Below are 20,559 nucleotides of genomic sequence, written 5' to 3' on the forward strand. Positions count from 1 at the left end.
CCTCTGCTGGACCATGCCCCATGCATCTTCCTGCTCTCACTATTTCAGAATGTTCAGCGGAAGAAGTTTCCACCAACCCGTCCACGAAGGAGGTTCCTACTCTGCCCCCATGAGAGCCTCCAGCTCTCTATACCCCCTCCCTCTTCTCTCCCTGGATTCCCCCCATAGACCAGAGAAACAGGGTAGGCGTGAAGACAAGGGAAGAGAAACAGCAGCTTTCACAGATGCGGGCAAGGAAGGCTTTCTTGTCTCTGCTAGGATATGGCAGAGATCCAAGGCAGGGAGTGGTGGAGAGGAGAATATTGATTAAGGCTTCTTCAGCATGTGGGTTTCATCTTAACACCCAGGGACACAAACCTGGACTTGAATTATCTGCTAATCTGTGGAGGCTCTGAGGGTGCAGAAAACAATGGGAGATGGAGGCCGGGGGTCCCAATGGCTGGGAGGTGTGGGTGTTTGTGGGGAGGGAGGGTGAGATGGCATGGAAAGAGTATGGGGAGAGGAGCAGGAGAGCAGCGTTCAAATCTCGGCTCTGCTGTCTTTGCTGGGTACCTTGGGTGAGTCATTGCTCTCTCCGAGCTTCAGCTTCCTCTTCTGTAACTCAAGTAATTAAGGATCCCTGTCCCTTTCTAGGGCTGTGTGATCCTCTCTGAAGAGGTTTCCTGACCTAGAAGATCAGGCTCTTAAGATCTACCTCCTCATCAAAGGAAATACCAATCCAAACTTTCAACCCCGGCAAACAGGTGCTATCCATCTGATGGCAAATACCTCCCCCATCCTATCTCTCTGCACACTTACCTCCTCCTTGGGAGTCTATCCACGGTGCCCTATGCCTCTTCTCATTCTGTTCCCTCTGGCTGGATTTCCCTTCCCTTTTTGGGCTCTGTCTTCTCGTCTTCTAATACTCAGCTTGGATCTCATCTCCTCCAGGAAGCCTTCTCCGATTCCCCACTCACTGGCTGAGTTAGGCGCCACTCCTCTGGGCTCCTATACAATCAAGGGCATTTGCTTAATGGCTAGTAATTACAGCTGAGGTTTACTGAGCACTTATGAGTGCCTAGACCTCCACAAGGCTCTTTACTCAGCATCACAGATGTGGAGCCTCACACACCATGTGAGGGAGGTGTGATCTGTATCCCATTTTCCAGGACACTGGAGCCCGAGGGAGGTAAAGGGTGAGTGGTGGGGCTGGGATGCGAATGGATTTGGATGCTCCAAAGCTGGTTCTACACTTCTGCCTGCTCTACCTGCCCACCTTGCCGACTGAACATGGGTGCGATGGTTTTCTGTTTAGAGATACGTGCTCATCCTTCCTCTGACCTATGAACCCCGGGAACCACCTCACACCAATCAGAGTCCCACCAAGGGCTGAATCCAAATCTCATGTTCTTGTGTCCACGCAGTTGGGACCCAGCCTCCCTCCGCAACCTTCTTTACCCGCTCCTTGGGTCTTGGGAGTCCAGGAAGAGCCTTTCCGGGGTCTAGCTCAGTGTCCCCTCCCACCTGAGGCCACATCCACACCTGTCCAGGGTCAGATTTAATCCAGGTAAAGGGACCTCTGTTTAGAGGTCATGGTCACATGAGCTCCTGTATCAGCCTGGGCCAGCCCATTTCAGGCACAGGTCACAGAATTCTCACAACAACCTAGGGGGAAGTTAGGGGTATGATTTTCATTTTGCAGATGAGGGAAACCAAGTCTCAGCTGTCCTCACGGAGCACGTGGCTGGCCCCAGAGGGAGCCCAGGGTGGTGTGTCCTCAGAGCCCTTCAGCTTGGCCGCTGCCTCCATCCATCCCTCTCCGGACCAGGCTGTGTGGGCGCACGTTCCCGGAGGATGACAACTGTAATTCATCTCGGAGGCTGCCTAGGGGCAGTGGCTGCACCCCCGGAACCGTGAGGCACGTTGTGAAAGTCTGGGCAGGGCAGGGGATGGCTCACAGCTGGTTCCCAATAACTATTTATTGGCACAGGGCCAGGTGATGATCCCCACTTTATAGATGAGGAAGCTGCAATCAGAGGGGAGCTGGAAAGCTGCCCAAGGCCATGCCTGAGTTAGAGGAAAGGCAGAGACTAGAATGCAGGACACGTGGGGGAGCCTGGGCAGAGTAAGAGGAAGGAGGCTGCGCCAGGGCTGGGGCCAGTGGGCCTGGGCTGATGGCTTTATGGGTCCTATAAGTCACTGAGACACAACAGGACCCATCCCTGCTCTAATGATCCCTGCTTGAATGAGGGCTTTGTCGCCTCCAGGGGAGCAAGGCCCTGGGCCTGGACGGGGACAGGTCACTAGTTAATGGCAAGCCAGGACAGCAAGGCTGGCTGGGAGATAAGGCTGGGAATGTTACAGCTAGAAGTGGAGAGCCTCTTGCCCCGTGTAACCTTGGGGAGATAATAAGGCTACGCCCTGACCTCCCACATTGCCCACGTACAGCCTCTGGGGTGGCTCTGAAGGCACATTCGTGAAGACTTGCCCATCCTTAAGCTCCTCCCACATGAGCCCATGCCTCACAGGGGACACCACACCAGAGCCTGGCTCGCCCCATCTCCCCCACCCCCATATAGCAGGGGGCACACTCACAGGGTGGGGCACACTCACAGGCATAGAGCCTGATTACCTAGGGGACAGCTCCTCCCACTCATTCTTCTCCCGGGGAGGCCCCAAAGGGATGGACTTTGAGGTGGGTCCAAAAGTCACTGATCAGTAGCCCCTTAACCCCACCAAAGGTTTTCAATCTCTCCTGCCAGTCAGTGGCCTGGCCTGGGGTCACGCAGACCCCCTGAAGTGCATTTCATTCCCAGGAATAGGGTTCCTCCCGGCTCCATTCCTCAGTCCTGAATAGCCCTGTGGACATAAATCCACTCCCCAGAAAAGGCTGTAGGGTGTGGAATCCCTCTCCTGACTGCCTGGTCTCAGCTGCTGATTAAATTTAAAAGCATTGGAGACAATAGAGCCCTAAACCCAAGGAGGTGGGCACTCCCTCCCCTCTCTGTAGGATCAAAGCTGTTCCTTGAGGCTGTGATCCTGGGCCAGGATAGAGGGGGGGTGCAGGCGGTGGTGGTTACAGCCAGGACTCTCACCAAAGAGGAAGGCCCTTGGCCTGGAGAGTTCTAGGGGAGGCAATCCCTCTTCAGAGGTCCCTAGCCTAGGTTCAAAGGCTGGTGGGAGCAGAGAGGTTGGCAGCGGATAGGGAAGCGACTAGACCAGAAAACAGGGGCTTCCTGTTGATGAAGGGGGCCCAGGCCCACTGCCTGGTTCCCTGTCCCTCTTCCCTACCCGAGTCTAAGCTTTCCAAACCCCTACGGAAGCCCCCACCCAATGTGGGACGCACAGTACCTAGAGCCATCATGGAAGAGTCTAGAGGCTCTGCAGCAGGGGGGTGGCAGCCAGAAGACTGAGTACCCCTCCTGAGACCAGAGGCAGCTTCCTCTCTATGACTCCCCTCAGCCCTGTCCTCCCAAATGCAAGGCTTCCTTCGAGGAAACTTTCCTTTCCCTGCACCCCTCTGAAGATCCTGGCAGATGAGAGAACTAGGGGTCCACTCAGACCCCTATCTCTTCTCTTCCCATCTCATCTCAGGGGTCTAGGCGCCTCAACAGGAGCCAGTCCAGTCCCTCTGACCCCACAAGCTTCTCTTCTCTCCCTGAGCCCCTTGGGATCTATTTCTCAGTCTGGCCCCTCCCCGTTCCCCTTCTCTCCTCTGGCCATCGCAGAAATGCTCACGGGCGTCTTCACTCCGTGTTAGAAGAAGAGTCTTTGGTCTGCTTAGAAATTAAGTTTGGAACAGCCTGGGAGAAAACAGAAAAGAGACCCAGAGAATCAGCGACCACAGCCCGAGGGAGAAAAGCCAGCCCTCTCTTTGGGGACACGGGATTCAAGAAACGCCAGCACACCTCCCTCATTTGCACCATCCTCGGGAGGCTGTCTCCACCCGTCCACCTCCAGCCCAAGGTCCTGGCGGACGGCTACTCAGGCGAGAGGGCTGCGCTGGGAGTCCAGGCCAAACCGATCAAAGACAGGAATCGGGCACCCATCCTTGTATGGATCAAGTACCTCGCGAGGTCACCACCCGGTTCTCAAACAGAAGACCAGGTGTGATGGGGGCGGGCGGCTCTCGGAGGCAGGAGCGAGAGGAGCGGCGCTGGAGGCGGGGGCGGGGTGGTGGTGGTGGTGCGGGCACGAGGCACAAGGTGGCCCGGCAGGGGGTGGAAGCGGAGGATTTCGGCGCAGGGACAGGACGCGGGGAGGGGAGGCTCCGCCAGGGGGAGGAGCCGCTACCCGCGTTCCGCTGTCGGGGCTCTTTCCCGTCGCAGCTCCGCTATAAAACCCGGGGCCGGCATGATCGCGGCACCCCCGGAGGCCTCCTCGGCACGCGACCCCCGGCTCGGCGGCGTCTTGGCTCCTGTGCGGGATGCGGCTGCTGCCTGCGCTCCTGGCCCTCGCCGCCGCCCGGCCCTTGGCCAGCGCAGGTGACCGCGCGGGCTCCCGTCCGGTCCGCGGCGGGCTGCCCCTCGGCGTCCCCAGCCGCAGTGCGCGCAGGGCGCGGGACGCGGGGTGCGCGCCGGGCTCTGGCTGCGTGGGCACCGCTGTGGCAACGGGGCGGACGGGGCGGACGGGGCGGACGGGGCGGACGCGGACCCCCGGGCGCTCCCGAACGGCCACGTGCGGCGGCGGAGTGCTGCGTGCGCGCGTGTGCGCCGCTGCGAGGGTGGCGGGGCCCCGCAGCGCTCGGCCGGGCGAGAGTGCGAGTCAGTGATGGGGAGGCTTCCCGACCCGCTTCGACGCACGCCGCCGTTCTCGCCCTTCCTGGCACTGCACGCGCCTTTGGTCCTCAGCCTGTCCCTGCGTCGCTGTCTGTCCCTCCGGGGCTCAGTGCTGAGGGGCTGCCCCCCGCCCAGAGCACGGGAGGCTTTGGCTTTTCCGCTTCGCACCTTGGGTTCCACACTGGGAGCTTGTGGCCAGGGGGGACACTAGGAGACCCGAGACCCTGGCTGAGCCGGTCTTTCCGGCCAGGGTGATTTTCGTTTAAAGATTAATGATGTGGCCGAGCTCTTAATTATTCGCCTAGGTGGGAGGTGGCAGGAGTTGTGTGTTAATATTTGATAAAGAGCTGAAAGCACCTCCAGCCCCAGGGCTGGGCACGGGGATCAGGGGAGGAATCTTTTCTGCGACCCCACAGGGGACCATCTCCTCTGCAGGAAGCCCCGATCTGCCAGTCCCCAGCTCAGCTACCCCTCCGATGGTCCCCTGTTGGGGTCCGGCTGGCCAAACGTCCTCTCCAAATCTAGATGGTCCCTTCTGGGAGTCGTGGAGTAAGGGGTGAGGTCCTCCCTCTGCGGCAGAGGAGAGAGTATGTGCCTTTTGTAGGAAAGATTTAGCTGTGTGTGTGTGTGTGTGTGTGTGTGTGTGTGTGTCTGTCTGTCTGTCTGTTTTGGAGGGGATGAAGGGAACCTTGCAGAAATTACTGGCTTCTTCCCAGGAGAGGAATAAAGAGGGGAGATGGGATGTGACAAAATTCATATGTAAAGTCGGAATTTGGAAACTTACCTAAGCGGCAGGACTCAGAAAAAGAGAAACACTTTACAATTAATTCTGTTGCTTTGTAGCTGTGTGGCCCTGGGTAAGTCACTTCGCTTCAGTTTTCTCACAATATAGAGATAGTAATGCTGACTTAAGGGGTTTTAAGGATTCAGGTGAGTTAGTGGTTGTAAGTGCTTGGTGAGGTACTTGAGTGGCGCATGGCAGACACCCCAGACCTGATGGCTGCCTGGGGCCAACCAGCCAGGAATCTATCTCAGCTGCCCCCTCCTACAACCTGTGCTCCCATTAAGTGCTGGGGCTTTCAGACTGGAAACTGTCTCGGGACCAGTCTCCCTCCACCCATTTCATCCCCTGGGACACTTGAGGCTGGAGAGGGACCAGGATACACATCAGACAACCCAGAACATCTGCTGTCATAGGACTCTTTGGGGCCCCAGAACCCAGGCCAGGAGTTGCTGAGACTTTGCCAGGACATACTTGGGTTTTGCTGAGCTGGTTTCCAGGATTCCTCCTTCCCCACAGAGTGGGAATGTAGAGTGAGCAAGGTCCGTCAGAGAGAACTCCTTGGATCACCAAGAAAGGTCCAGGGGGGCAAGTGGAGGGTAAGGGACCGTGGCTGGGTAATTGGTGATAGTTGTGGGATTTGCGACTGCATTCCTGGTTCACCTAGGTGGGTCACTTAGGTAGAACCTGGAGCTTGGAGCCAAAAATCTGTCCATGGGGAGCCCCTCTCCTTCCCAGGCCCCCTGAGACAGCAGGCTTGTCATTATTTGCAAGGGCAGCCCTCTCATGAACACAGGAACCTGAGCTGGTTTGGGACCCTGCCACCTCAGCCCAGGGACGTAGACCTGACCCCTGACCTCATCAATGTTGTTTTCCTGGCTCTTGCCTCCTGAAGAGGGTAGTTACAAGAGCATTCAGCCACACAGGTCAAAAGTCTCCACAATTAAGACAGTGTACCAGAGGTCACCATTACAAAACCAGGAGCTATAGCCAGAGTCAGGGAAGAGCACATTCCTGAGAATGGCTCAGCCCGAACCAGATGGGCCCTGGGGAGGCTGAGAGGAGGGTCCGCCCTTCAGGACTCTGACTTCAGCAAGGCTTCCCCTGGAATAGCTTCCTTTGGGGCCTCCGGTCAACCTTGGAGGCCCCGTCTGCCTTCAGGACCTTTGAGAGGGGAAGACATGGGTGAATTCTGACAAGGAGGCTTTCACGGTTGCAAATGGGCTCCATCCAACCATCATCTCCTCAGACACTGAGCAAAGTCCTGGTTGGCCCAGTGGCAGTTCGCTCTGCCTGAGGTAGAATGGAGGGCTGGGGAAAGTTGAACTCTCCTTCGGAGATGAAGCAAGAGCCGGAGCTAGGACTGAATCAACTTCCGAGCTCTGGCCACCTGCACAGGGGGACCCGGGAGTTGGGGAAGTGGCCACAGGCCCTTGCAGAGTTGACCCATCTGGGGGTTCCTTGGAGGCAGAAATTCCCCCCATGGGAGGCGGGCTGCAAAGCCCTGTCCAGGGCGGGGAGTGGACCGTTATGGGGAAGACACTGCAGGATCTGGCAGACTCTGAAAGAGGCCGGAGCAGCAGAGCAGCAGCGGGTGAAGCCTTTGACCTAGAGCCTGGAAACGCAAAGCCCTAGCTGACTCCAAGGGGCCTGGAGCGAAAAGGTGCCCCGTTTTCTGGGGATGCTCACTCTCCTGGCCTGGAACCCCTTGTTCCCTCCCCTCCCAAGAACCTGATTGTCCCCTCCCCTCCAGAGAACCTGACCACCTCCTGGCTCCTGCCCCACCCTGGCCTCATTCCTGAGACCCCAGAGGAGGTGGATGGAGGCAGCCCCCAGAGGAGGGGGCGGATGTGCTCACAGGCCTCATCTCAGGCTGAGTGGGAAGCTGTGCTTTTCTTAGGAATTTTCTCATCCCTGAGTTCTTTCCAGCTCACTTCATTTCTCTCCTCTCGGCCCAGCCTGAGCTTTGGCCATCTGCGCACTGATCTGAGGCCAGGGGGAGGGAGGCCAGGAAGAGGAAGGACTCACTGGGGACTTAACTGTGCTGCAGGCTGCCTGGACTACTCCACTGTCTCTCATTAACTCCCACAGTCCGAAGAGGCGGATGCTATTAGCTCCATTTGACAGATGAGAAAACTGAGGCTCAGGGAGATTAAGGTGACTTGCCCCTAAGTGGCCCAGCAAGAATTTCAGCTCTGGATCAAATGTTTTGTCCGCCCTACTGCCGCAGCCCCCCCCCCCTCCGCACCCCCGCTTAATTGATAGACTATAATGGTAGAGCAGATTTAGATTTACAGAAAACCTGAACAGAAAGCACAGAAGGTTCCCAGGCACACCGCCCTGGCAGGCGCTCCTGGTGGGTAAATCTTGCACTTAGTGTAGTGTTTGCCGTGCAACCTCTTCTCAGAGGTGCTGGTTCTCCAGCCCTGAACCACAGCTGAGATTAGAACCTGAATCTACCCCACGTACCAGTATTGCAGGGTGGTGGGACAGGGAAAAGGCCTGACTACCGTCCCTGGTGGGCTGTGAGAGTTTAATCCAGAACGGGTCTTAATCACACAAGAGCGCGTGTTCCAGGGAAGGGCTCGTCTAATCTCCTTCATCATCCCGGATCAAGTCTGGGAAGGCAGCCAAGCTGAACTCGGCTCTGTTGTCCCAGGAGGGGAGACTAGGACTAATCCTCCTCCTGTCCTCTTGCCAGAACCTCCCTTCCAGGTTTGGGGTGGGAGATACAAGGAAGGAGGAGGAGGAGGAGGAGGAGGCCGACAGCAGCTGGAGGAGAGAGTCAAGGCCAGGCCCTGGGGTAGAGGTGAGGGCCTCAGAGGGCCTCCCAAGGCCCCTCAAGAGTGGCTGTTTTTCCTGAGGACCAGTGTCCTGGGCACAGTAACCAGTCAATCAGCTACGGGTCTGGACTTTTGGGGTCTGGCTGCTTCTACCACTTCTGTCCCCATTCCTGTATTTCCTCAAGTCTCCTTCCTTTGGGCCTGCAGTCCCAGATGCAGGGATTCTCCATCCCAACCCAAGGGGGTCTCTGACCCTGGGGATATTCCTAGTCTTTGACCCACTGCGTACACACACACACACACACACACACACACACACACACACACTGTTGCTTATGTGCACACAGCTCCAGTCTATTCCTAGAGACGTGTGTGTGCAAGTGCACGGACACAGGCCTCATGTCCTTCCTCTCTCTGCTCCAGAGTCACACTGGTGCTACGAGATTCAAGCCAAGGCCTCCAACTATACTTGCTTGGGTGAGTACAGCAAGTCTCGGGGACGGGTTTTCTGCATCGGGGGGACTGCCCAAGTCAAAATGAAAACCCAGGGAGGGCGGGAAGGATCAGGGTAATGATTCCCCCAAGTCAGCTATCAGTTACTCAAGCACAAACACACATCGGCACGCGTGCACGGACACGTACATACACAGTCCTGGTGCTCGGAGGACGGGGAAGGTAGAGTGACCCGAGGCTTCCCTGGCATCTCCCGTCGCTGTCCCTAAGAGGGGAAGTATTCTATCAAACAAATCAGCAGTTGCATCAGTTATAGAGACACTTTTTTTTTTTTAAGTTGGCTCCCTGCCCAACGTGGGGCTTGAACTCACAACCCTGAGACAGTTACATGCTCCACCAACTGAGCCAGCCGGGCATCTCCTATTTTGCTCAATGGAGAGTTGGTTCTGTTCCAACGACCCCTCTTCGGGTGGACCTGGAAGGTTGTCCTTGGCATTTTTTTCAATTTCCCTGCAGTCAGCTCTGTGGTTGCCTCTGCCGTGTCTCAGGGACTGAACAGTGCTGCCCCCTCCCGAGATCCCAACCACACCCATGTCTAGGGCAGCCTTCCCCGCCTCCAAGCCCTCAGATTATACGACCAGTTGGCGTGTCTTTTCCTAGGCCCCCTTCCAGGGGGCTCCACGGTCAGCTTCCATGCGTTCTCCCTTCCACCTCCTTGAATCTGGGGAGGGGCGTGTGCCCCTGACTCTCAGCCTGCCCCTCCTCCCTGCTCAGGTCCTAGCCACTGGGGTGAAGACTGCCAGAAGAACTGCCAGTCCCCCATCGACATTGTCACTACAAAGGCACAGGTAGACCCAGACTTGGGACCCTTCTCCTTCTCTGGCTATGACAAGAAGCAAAAGTGGAAAGTCCAGAACAATGGGCATTCAGGTGGGTGTCGGGCGGTGGGGTGGGGGGGACCTGGGCAGGCAGGGGCAACTGGTCCCGGGATCTCTGACTTCCAGAGGACTGGGCTGGAGGTGCTCCTCCAGGCCCACCTTGGCTGCAGAGGGGCTGCAGAGCGCAGGGCTTTGGAAGTGGGGGAGATGCTTTTCAGTGGAGGACAAGCAGCATCTTAGGAAGAGGGAACAACACGGCAAAGGCGCAGAGGCGTAAAGCATCTTGGGGTGTTCAGAAAATTGCGTATGGCACTATGTGCCTGGAGGCAGAGAGCACAACTAGGGCGGGCCTGGGTCAGGCTAGGAGCAGCTGAACTGGGCCCAGGGGCAGGTCATCTCAGGGCTGAGGAGTTTGGACCCTCCCTTGAGAAGGCCCGGCATCAGGGAGAGGCTTGATGCAGGGGAGAGGCTGGGCTGAGGTGCATGTTTGGGGCGGTGGGGGCAGGGGGAGTTGCAGAGGGAGAGGCGGGCCTGGGGGCCACAGGGGGCCAGCAACAGGTCTGGGCTGTACCACCTGTCCCCATCCCATCCTGTCCCTGCGGCCCAGGACTGTTGCCTGTGAAGGGCGGGAGGCAGAAGAGAAAGCTGTATGTGTGGAGGGCTCGAGGGGGTTGCTGGGGACTCAGCCCCCTCTTGTGCCCTCCAGTGATGGTGCTGCTGGAGGGCGAGGCCTCCATCGCTGGAGGAGGACTGGCTGCCCGGTACCGGGCCACACAGCTGCACCTGCACTGGTCCGAGAAGCTGGATAGGGGCTCAGAGCATACCCTCGATGGCAGGCGCTTTGCCATGGAGGTGAGGGCCCTTCTCCAGGCTGGCGCGTGGCTGGGCTCCGGGTGGGCCTGCCTTGGGTGAGAAGGGTGCTCCAACCCCCTCATAGGTCCTCTCTCCATTCCTCTCCCTGCCACCAGATGCACATAGTACATGAGAAAGAGAAGGGGACATCGAGGAACGAGAAAGAGGCCCAGGATCCCAAAGATGAGATTGCAGTGCTGGCCTTCTTGCTGGAGGTGGGACTCTCATTCCCCAGGGGCTGAGGGGCTGCTTCTTGGGATCAAGAGGTCTAGGATTCCAGAAAGGCAGGAAGGGGTTGGGGGACCCTGACCTCCCCTCTGTTTCTCAGCAACTTGTACACCCCCGAGGCTCTCAGGGCCTCAGTCCCAGAAGCTGCCTGCTCTCCCCAGCATGGACCAGGAGAATGGACTTCTGGTCGGCACTGGCTCCCCACAGGTCCCTCTCAAGCCCCCTTCCCTTCTGTTCCAGGCCGGATCTGAGGAGAATTATGGCTTCCAGCCCCTGGTGGAGGCCCTGGCTTCTGTCCCCAGACCCAGTGAGTGGCTGGGGGGAGGGGAAGGGAGGAGACTTCTTCCTACAGAGGAAGGGCCAGGGTGATGCGGTGGTCTGGGCTCTCAGGGACCCCCTGCTTCCCCCACCAATCGACGGTATCCTCCCTACCTACTCCCTCCCCAGAGATGAACACCACGATGAAAGAGAGCATCAGCCTGTTCGACCTAATCCCCAAGAAGGAGAAACTGAGGCATTACTACCGCTACCTGGGCTCCCTCACCACTCCAGGCTGCCAGGAGACAGTTGTCTGGACCGTGTTCCAGGAGCGCATTCAGCTCCGCAGGGATCAGGTACATAGGGCTCGGCCCAGGGTACATACAGCCTCCCACTGCCCAGTTCCCCAGAAACCATCCCTCTGGATCCTCATAGAGGCCCCTGGGGCTGCAGTGGGCATGGGACACCCCAGGGAGCTGAGGTCCTATTGGTTGAATCCACAGACACTCCCCAGGGTATGGCAAACAAGAAAGCTCTTGCCTGTCCCATCCCTGGTTCGAGGGCTGAAGGGGAGGCTGTGGCAGGAGCGGTCAGAAAAGGCTTCCACGCTGTCCCCTGCCAGTAGGTGGAACTTGTCCAGTGAGGGCAGGGAGCTGGTGTCCTGGGGAGAGAGGGAGGGCGAGCAAGGGGGAAGGGCCGGGAATGGTCAGGAGCCGCTGAGAAAGGACCAGTGCAGCCCCAGTAGGAAAAACAGTCCATTCATTCAACAAAGGTACTCAAGACATTCCAACACACCAGGCTCCAGGGATACAGCCGTGAACCCAAGGGCCAAATCCCTGCTTCAGTGATACTTTCCTTGCTGAACAGTAATTTTCAAAGGGTGGTCCCTGGTCCAGGGGCATCACGATCATCTAGGAACTTGCTAGACATTTGAATTCTCAGACCTCGCCCCAATCCTCCTGAATCAGAAACCCTGGGGTGGGGCCTGGCAGTGTGGGGCCCAACAAGCCCCTCCTACCCTGGCCCCACCCTGCCCCGCCCCTCCATGATGCTCATGTACTTAAGTCTGAGAACCACCGTTCTGTAGTAACAGCGATAAGACAGCAATGATCCTTGCTTATGGGCCCTCAAAACTGTGAGCTGTGTGTCCACCTGTCTAAGGGAAGCTAAGCACTCTCCATCCTTATTCTTTTCATCTGCACAAAAACCTGAGAGCTAGGGAAAAACAAAACAAAACAAAAAAAAACTTGAGAGCCAGGGATTCCAAAGCCCTAAAGAGGGCTCAGACAGGCAAGGTGACTGGTCTGGGGTCACACATGAGGGAGCATAGCTCTGCTTGCGCCTGGTTTCGTGCTGAGCCCCTTCTCTTCCACAGATCTTCGCCTTCTCCAAGAACCTATACTATGATAAGGAGCAGACACTGAGTATGACAGAGAATGTCAGACCCTTGCAGCCGCAGGGGCAGCGACCCGTGTTCAAGTCTCGGGCCCCAGGACAGCTGCTGCCCTTGCCCTTGGCCACCATTCTGGTCCCCACGCTCACCTGCCTGATGACTGGCTTCCTCCGATGAGCGATCCCTTTTGGACACTTGACCTTTGCTTTTAGTGTGTAGAGGCCTGGGGTCTCTATTCCTCAGGCTTCCTAGCATGGATTTTGATGATGATTAAAGGGATATATTTTTGGAGAAAACTTTCTAGGGTCTGTTTTTAGTTCCCATAACCATCCCTGCCCTGTTCCCCTCAACCTGCCACCATTTCAGGGAAGGGGCCCGAGTCTTGGAAGTTCTTCCTAGCAGGGACTGCCAGGCACCCCCTCCCACCTTTGTAAATAAACTTCCTGTCTGTACCCCACTTGGAGAGATGCAAAGACAACTTTGAGTTCCCACACCAAGAAAGCCCTGGAAGTTCCAATCCAGCCTCCTTACTGTATAATGGGGGAAGCCAGAGCCCAGGAAGGAGAAAAGGCTCAGTGGAGATCACACAGTGGGGCTGTGGCCAAGGGGGCTCTGCCCCCTGCCCAGCACTGTCTCCTCTGGACTCCTCTGGGCTGCAGAGCGCAGGTCGTGTGTGGGTGCAGCCTAGGGAAGCTAGGTGCCAAGGCATTCATTTATTTGCCCAGATATTTCTTGAGCGTCTATGTTCTAGGCACTGGAGATATGGCAGGGAGGACAGACCAAAAATGCCGGCCCTCCTGGGGTCGCCAGTCTAGCTGGAGTTGCTGGAGATGAAATATACGCATACAGCGTATCAGAGGGCCGTAGGACTATGAAGAAGGATAAATTGGGAAGGGAAGGGGGTTAGGGAAGGTCTCAGCAGGAAGGGGCCTCAGGAAGACTTGAAGGAGCCCGGGGGACCATCTGGGAACCAGCAGGTGTCCTTGTGGGGAGGGAAGGGCACCCGTCAGAGGAACAGCAGGCAGGCCAGCTCAAGTTGAGAGAGGGAAGGAGAAAGCCCTCCAGAGAGCTGGAGGGCAGAGAAGGGGAAAAGGTCAAGGGGAAAAGGAGAGGTCAAGTGTGTTAGGGGCAGGGAGGGCTTGTAGGAGGGCACTGTAAGGATGCTGGTTTTGAATGGGAGAGAGCTGGGAGCCTGGAGAGGCTAGAGCTGATGTGCCGCTCTGGGGGAAGCAGGGGCTGTAGGGGTGAGGAGGGAGGGGGAGGCGGCTGCAGTGATCCCAGAGCTAGCTCATGGTCACAGGTGAATAGAGGACACTTTGTGAGTGAGACCAGGGGGAGGCAGGTATGAAGCGGAGGGTCGAGAAAACAAAGAGAAGGAAATGAGGGCCCCAAGGACAGATCCCAAGCCAGGCGAGCAGGGGTCAAGGGGCCCCAGGCTCTGGGATCTCCCTCATCATCCAGGGAGGGCTGGACTGCGGAGTATCAGCTTGGGGAAGGGGAGGAGAATGAGCCTTGCTTGGTGAAGAGGGGTTCTTGGGGGTCTCTAGCAGGTTCTATCATCTGGAGGTGGTGAACTTTCCTACAGGAATGTGCAAGTTAGTCAGGCACTCAAGGGATTCCATTACCCGGTGCTAGAAGCCCCTCCAGCGCCCCCCCTCCCCCCGCCCCGCCACCTCCTGCAAGCCAGTCGTCTCTGGAGGGGAGCTGGCTGGTAGAGGTGCCCTCTATGCCTTCTGCTGCCCTTTAGATCTCAGAGAACCTGACTCCCCCCCACTCCCCCTGGACTTCCTCCTGCCACCCACCTTGGCCTGGGCAGAGGGAGGAGACTGCCCTCCCCTTTTCCCCTTCGTGACCAAGAATAAGCACCCCTCCCTTCGCAGGTGATCACGTAGCCATGGGGGGGGTGGTGTTACCGTCACCATGGCAACAGCAGGCAGCCTGTGTCAGCAGGGGGGTGAGGACACCAAACCTGTTCTCTTTGGTTCCTGGTGCAGCCTGTAGGGGATCTGAGATTTCACCTGAACCCTGCCCCTCCCACCCAAGGTTCAGGGCTCTCAGAAACCCCCACGGTGCCCCCCACCACTAAGCCCCACCCCCACCCCTGAACAGCAAGCCCCGGAAGTGCCCTGCTCTCTACAACGGTGAAAGGAGCCCAGGGGTAAAGCACATGACCCTCTCTCGTCACCTTGACCCCACAGTAATAAACCCAGCCAGTGGGTGCCAGAATGGGCAGAGCACGCTCAGGTCCCAGGGCTGAAACCTCTTCCCTTGGTGTCCGCCCTTCCTCGTGCCTAAAGCCCGGTAAGTGCTGTCAGCCCGTGATTCATAGCAAGGTCATTCCTGGCCAGTCACTGCAGGAGCCATTCCTGGAATTGGCCCCCACACCCTGGAGGGTGAGCCTGACGGGCAATCCCTCTTGTGGGGTGTGTGTGTTCTAGAGGGCCTCCTCTCCCGCCACAGTTCAGTCCTTCTGTGCTGGGCACAGAAGGCACCGCCCTGGGCAGACGCCATTCTGGAGAAGGCGCTCCCTCTCTAGAGACCCAGCCTGGCTCCTAACACAGCTCTGCCAGAGATGACGGGGTGGGGGGCGACCAGGAGCCCCTTATCCAGAAACAGGGCCCAGCGTCCCTGCCACACAGCCCTGCTTTCATTTACTTCTAATGCCCCTTGGTCACTGCACTGGGCATCCAGTGTGTACTCACACTTCACTGTGACTGGCGAGGCCTCGGAGCGGCTGGTTTTGGTCACCACCTGACTTCTCTGAGGCTGCTGGCTCTCAGTGCAGACCATGACACACATTCCTCCAATGCCCGCTGCGGGTCCAACATGGGCCTCACTACAGTCCTGTAAGGGCAGTACTACCGCAGACGCAGACGAGATGCTGAGGCACAGAGAGAGGTTAAGGTGATGTGGGAAACAAAGTTGGAGAAAAATTCTTCAGTTTCCTTACTACTTACAGCCCATTGACGAGTACTTGAAACAGGCAGAATGACATTCCTCTAGGGACTCAAATGCCTTCATGTTGACCCTTTGATAAAGGCAAAAGGCAAAAGGCAATCTTAGGCGGACCCTCCAAGATATTGAGTCTACTTTAAACATACAGAAATTCCTTTGGAAGCTCCTTTTATCTCTAGCCGGCCACCCTAAGATACATGTTAGGATTCCTCCTCTAAGCTTATGGCCCACTGATGCGCATCTGAAGAATCTCTTGACAGAGTGTTTAATGAACAGTAATAAATGACCTTTTTGTAACAATAGCTAGCCCCCTCTGGATCCTGGAAACGTTGTTTTCAAAATACCTTGGAGGTTTGTCTTGTCCAGAAGCTCTTCCCAACTGGCTAGTATAGAATGGGCCATTCCTCCTGACCCCCGTGCCGCTCTTCCTGCCCACCGGTCCTGTCCCTGTGCTTTAATAAAGCCACCCTTTTGCACCAAAGACATCTCAAGAATTCTTGGCCGTAGGCTTTGAACCCTAACATCTTTCCTACATCAAGGGGGCCTGTCAGAATTTGGGGTCACTTCTCTGTATCACCTCAGCTCCCCTTGATGACCTGGGGCAGTTCGCAGGAGGACAGATCTTCTGACCAGGGGTAGGGTGGAGTCCACAGCACCCTGTCCCACCCTGTCCCCGCTGGCTGCTCTGTATCCCCGACGGCTCGTCTCTCTGGCCTCCCTCTGGCCCCCTGTTTAGATTTGGCATCTGGATGGGAGCCAGGGGCTAAAAATACTCCCTATGTGTTTAGATGATTCTTGGAAGATAAACTTCCCCATCTTGGCTCTCAGTTTGCACACTTGCTGGCCCTGTTTCCTGTGGCTCTGATCTGACTGTGCATGGGGGGTGCAGTGTTGGGAGGGGTGGAATGGGAAGGTGGGGAGAATAGAAGGGTCTACAGGGGCCCAGAGTCATGGTGAAGCGTGCACGTGGGCACAGGTATGCGGAAAGGCCGTTCTGACACCAAACTCTGAGGGGTGCCTAAACAGAGGCCCCATTACAGATAGTGCCCCCATGTGGTATGACCCTAAGACTGTGCGTCTGTGTGGGAAGACAGGAAGCTGGGGGCCTGGGAATCGCCCCCCTGCTCTGGGCCTGTGTATCAATCTACAAAATGGGCTAAGCTTGACCTTTCCATCTAACTGGACCTAGCGGTCTTCAATCTCCTGCCGATGACCTTGAGAGGAAGGCGGGACCCATCTCTGCGGGTGGGGCACTGCTCCTGCACCTCCAATTACACAGCTAGCAGCTCTGTTTGTTTATCTGAGTAGGGACAAAGGCATTATCTCCTCTGGGGACTGAGGACATGTCCCCGGGCCCAGGCGGGCCTGGGGAGGGGCTTCCTTTGGAGGAGAGCTACAGGACAGGCGAAGTCACAAGCCAGTTCCTTCCTCTGAGCCCTGGCCCCAGCTGAGAATGGACACGTGGAAGGCTCTTCACATTCCGTGTTGGCTGCTCCAAGGCCAGGGAGGATAGGCAGAGGGCCAGGCGACAGGGGCGGGCTAAAGGTACATTTTGATCTTTCAACTAGATTTAGTCTTTCAACAAACACTATTATTTCCTCTGTGACAGGGGCTGAGGATTTGGGTAGAAAAAAACCCAGTCTGTTCTCTTCCCCCAGGACTCCTGGCCAAAGGGCAGACACAGAGGGCACAATACTGCCAACTCTACAAAATATACCCATGGAGCGTGGGCCCCAGGGCCACAGACCTAGATCTGAGTCTTCTTCCACTGCTACGAAAAGCAAGTGAGGAGGCTTTGATAACTTAATTCACCTTCCTGAGCCTCTGTTTTCCTCATCTGTAAAATGGGGATGATGATGGTATTTACTTCACATAAGGACACTGTCACGATGAAACAAGATGCTGGCCGAGAGGGTGTATTCCATAATTTGTAGCTATCAAGAGGATTCCTTTTATTACAGGGAGTACTGAAGTTTGGGTAGGACCTACAGATGGAGAGAAATTGGCCACTTCCAGGGATGGGGATAGGAAAGAGTAGGGAGGGGTCTGAATCCTGAGGAGTGACGCCCAGATTTGCCTCTGTGATGGGGAGCAGAGGTGAGGTGGGGTAGCAGTCCTGAGGGGCCTGCTTCTCCCCTCAGTGGGACACGCCCCCCAGCACTACGCCCCCCTGCGGCTCTGCAGAGCTCACATCCTTGCCTTATTGGGTAAGGGTGTAGGGTAGAGTAGGGTTGAGCCTCTGTAGAGCTCCTGCTGCGGAATCCATTTCGCTTTCCTTCCGGCCTTCCTCAGGAGCTGCGATTACCAGGTGTGCCCTCTGATGGGTCCTTTTCTCTATTACTGGCTCTGTCCCTGGCCGTCTGTCCTGTCTGGATTTGCTGCGGGCTCTCCCCAGGATATGATCTGCACCTACCTTGGATTGCCTGATAAATCTGAATTTCAGGGGTACCTGCATGGCTCAGTGGGTGAAGCCTCTGCCTTCCGCTCAGGTCATGATCTCAGGGTCCTGGGATTGAGCCCCACGTTGGGCTCTCTGCTCAGTGGGGAGCCTGCTTCCCTCCACTCTCTCTCTGCCTGCTTCTCTGCCTACTTGTGATCTCTCTGTCAAATAAATAAATAAAATCTTAAAATTTTTTTTTAAAAAACCTGAATTTCAGAGGAAGAATTTTTAAAGTGTATCTCCAAAATTGCATGGGGCTGACTCATACTAAAGCATTATCTATTGTTTATCTGCAGCTGAACTTGACCTCGGTGCTTTGAATTTGTATTTACCATGTGTGGTGGTCCTACTCCCGCGTGTGTGGTGGTCCTACTCCCGCCCCACCTACGTCTGGAAGACTGAGGCCGAGAAGGAAGGGTGGACAAAGGGTCAGAGACTGAGCCACCACCACCCCCTCTTGGACCATCCCCCTGTCCTTCACGCTGGCCGCACCTTCCAGGAACTTACAGCACGCTGGCTGGGGGTTTTCCCTCTGCCTGGTATCGGGTTCCCTGGTGGGAGGGAAACCGGGTACACTTGGGAGCAGGCCCTTCTGCCAGTGGACTTCCTCCTCACAGTTTTCTAAAGACTTAAGAGAGGTCTGTGCCAAGGAAATTGATGTGGGAACAAAGCCGAAGAATTCGGTTTCCTTACTATTTACAGCCCATTGACAAGTCCTTCAAACAGGCAGAGTGACATTCACTGATAAGGGCAAAAGGCATCTTAGGCTGACCCTTCAGGATCCTGGGTCTGCTTTAAACATGCCATAATTCCTCTGGAAGCTTCCTTTATCTCTGCCCCGAACCAAGATACCTGTTAGGAATCCTCCTCCAAGCATGTGTCCCACTGATGTCCATCTGAAGGGTCTCCTGATTGTACTGAACAATAAAAAATGAACTTTCCCGACAAAAGCTAGCCCCCTCAAGGTACTAGAAACCTTGTTTCCAAAATACCTTGGAGGTTTATCCCGTCCTGAACCCCCTCCCGACTTGCAAGTATATAATCACCACCCTCTGCAACCCCAACGCAGCTCTTTCTGCCCACGGATCCCTATGCTTTAACAAAACCATCTTTTTGGACCAAAGACGTCTCAAGACTCTTTCTTGGCCGTCGGCTTTGAACCCTAATATTTTCCTACATCAGTAATCTCGTCCCTTTTCCTTGGGTCTCTGCTTGATGCCAGCCTCCCGGCGCTGGAGTGCCAGGATCCCTTCCTGAGCTCAGTCCCACACACCCCCCCCACCCCCCCACCATCCCTCCTCTCCCAGCTGACCAGCCACCTCACACAGAAGTGAGCCCTCAGGCAGGATTTGGCTGCAGTCTCCAGGTGAGGTCAGAAGGGGCCCGGTGCCAGGGTTTTATTAACAAAGTGAGGAGAGGAGACTCAAGAGGTGCAGGACCCTGTGGGAGTTGGAATGCTCACTCGAGTCAGAGCCTGGAGTACAGGAAGAGCAGGACCCAGACACCAGCAGGCCGCTGAGATCTTCCTGTCCACCTGCCGCCCTTCCTCCCGTGCCGTTCACCTTGTAATCGCCTGATCTGTTTCACTACCTTCAGCTGTCATTATCTGCATGCACTATTTCACTGAATCCTGACAGTGATCTTCAGGACAAAAGCCCGCACTGGCACCGTCTCTTGGGGACAGCAGGGATTTTCATCTGTTCTGTTGACTGCTTGTGGGGGATGCTGTCCTGCACAGCTCAGAGCCCTAGGGACACCTGGCCCCCTGTGATGAGTGCTGGTGGGGGTGCAGATGCCTTCAGTTGTTGGCCTCTCTGGAGAGAAGGAATTCCCTCACTCAAGGTCACGCTCCTTTCTGCAGCAGCCTCCAACCAGTAACTGATCAGGTTGGAGGTACAGTTAGTCCAGCTCAGGGTGACACCAAGGGATCATTCTAGCTTCCGAGCTCCAGGTGGGGCCAGTCAAGGGGATGACTGGGCCTGTGTGGCAGCGCCATCTCTCTCATCCCAGCCCAACCCTGCTTTGCTCTCTTCCACAGGTGTGGGTCCTAGAGGCATTTATTTTTTAAGATTAATTTATTCATTTGACACAGAGAGAGAGCTCATATGCAGGCAGTGCAGCCAGCAGAGAGAAGGGGGAAAGCAGGCTCCCAGCCAAGCAGACAGCCCGATGCGGGGGTCGATCACAGGACCCTGAGATCATGACCTAAGCTGAAGACAGAGGCTTAGCTCACTGAGCCATTCAGGTGCCGGAGAGGCACTTAAAAAAAAAAAAAGACTTTTATGTATTTATTTGCTGGTGGGGAGCGGTGGGGAGCATCAGCAGGGGGAGGGGCAGAGGGAGAGGGAGAAGCAGACTCACTGCTGACTGAGGTGGAGCTACATCCCATCCCAGGATCCTGGGATCATGACCTGATTCAAAGGCAGATGCTTAACTGACTGAGCCACCCAGGCACCCCTTAGAGGCACTTCTTCTTCTTCTTATTTTTTTTTTTAATAAATTTTTTTAAAAGATTTTATTTATTTACTTGACAGACAGAGATCACAAGTAGGCAGAGAGGCAGGCAGAGAGGAAGGGAAGCAGACTTACCGCTGAGCAGGGAGCCCGATGTGGGACTCCGTCCCAGGATTCCAGGATCATGACCTGATTCAAAGGCAGATGCTTAACTGACTGAGCCACCCAGGTGCCCCTTAGGGGCACTTCTTAATAAACACCTTGTGCACTGAACTCTGTCAGCTTCCTGGGGGGCTAACCTGCAGGACTGGGGCACATCAGTACCCA

General features: G+C 56.2%; 1 protein-coding gene and 1 long non-coding RNA gene across 4 annotated transcripts; one reads left to right on the forward strand and one right to left on the reverse strand.

The window, feature by feature from the left end:
- Positions 1-3,729: 3,729 nt before the first annotated feature.
- Positions 3,730-3,970, reverse strand: LOC309851435. The gene is made up of 2 exons (XR_014304778.1): positions 3,888-3,970; positions 3,730-3,782 (listed from the first exon to the last, which is right to left on the reverse strand). It is a non-coding gene; the product is annotated as an uncharacterized lncRNA (long non-coding RNA).
- CA4 (carbonic anhydrase 4) lies at positions 3,789-18,134 on the forward strand. Of its 3 annotated transcripts, none has more exons than XM_082706756.1 (8): positions 3,789-4,086; positions 8,745-8,798; positions 9,549-9,704; positions 10,359-10,504; positions 10,621-10,719; positions 10,973-11,039; positions 11,180-11,346; positions 12,366-12,680. In XM_082706756.1, exons 1-8 carry the CDS (start codon positions 4,035-4,037, stop codon positions 12,558-12,560), a joined length of 936 nt encoding a protein of 311 aa, XP_082562882.1. In that variant the 5' UTR covers positions 3,789-4,034; the 3' UTR covers positions 12,561-12,680. The 3 variants fall into 3 exon arrangements, with proteins under 3 accessions (XP_082562882.1, XP_082562881.1, XP_082562880.1); XM_082706755.1 differs by lacking the exons at positions 3,789-4,086; positions 12,366-12,680 and adding exons at positions 4,206-4,463; positions 18,075-18,134; XM_082706754.1 differs by lacking the exon at positions 3,789-4,086 and adding an exon at positions 4,209-4,463.
- Positions 18,135-20,559: the final 2,425 nt, after the last annotated feature.

The sequence above is a fragment of the Mustela nivalis genome (genome assembly GCF_964662115.1).
Source record: "Mustela nivalis genome assembly, chromosome: 17".
Taxonomy (NCBI): domain Eukaryota; kingdom Metazoa; phylum Chordata; class Mammalia; order Carnivora; family Mustelidae; genus Mustela; species Mustela nivalis.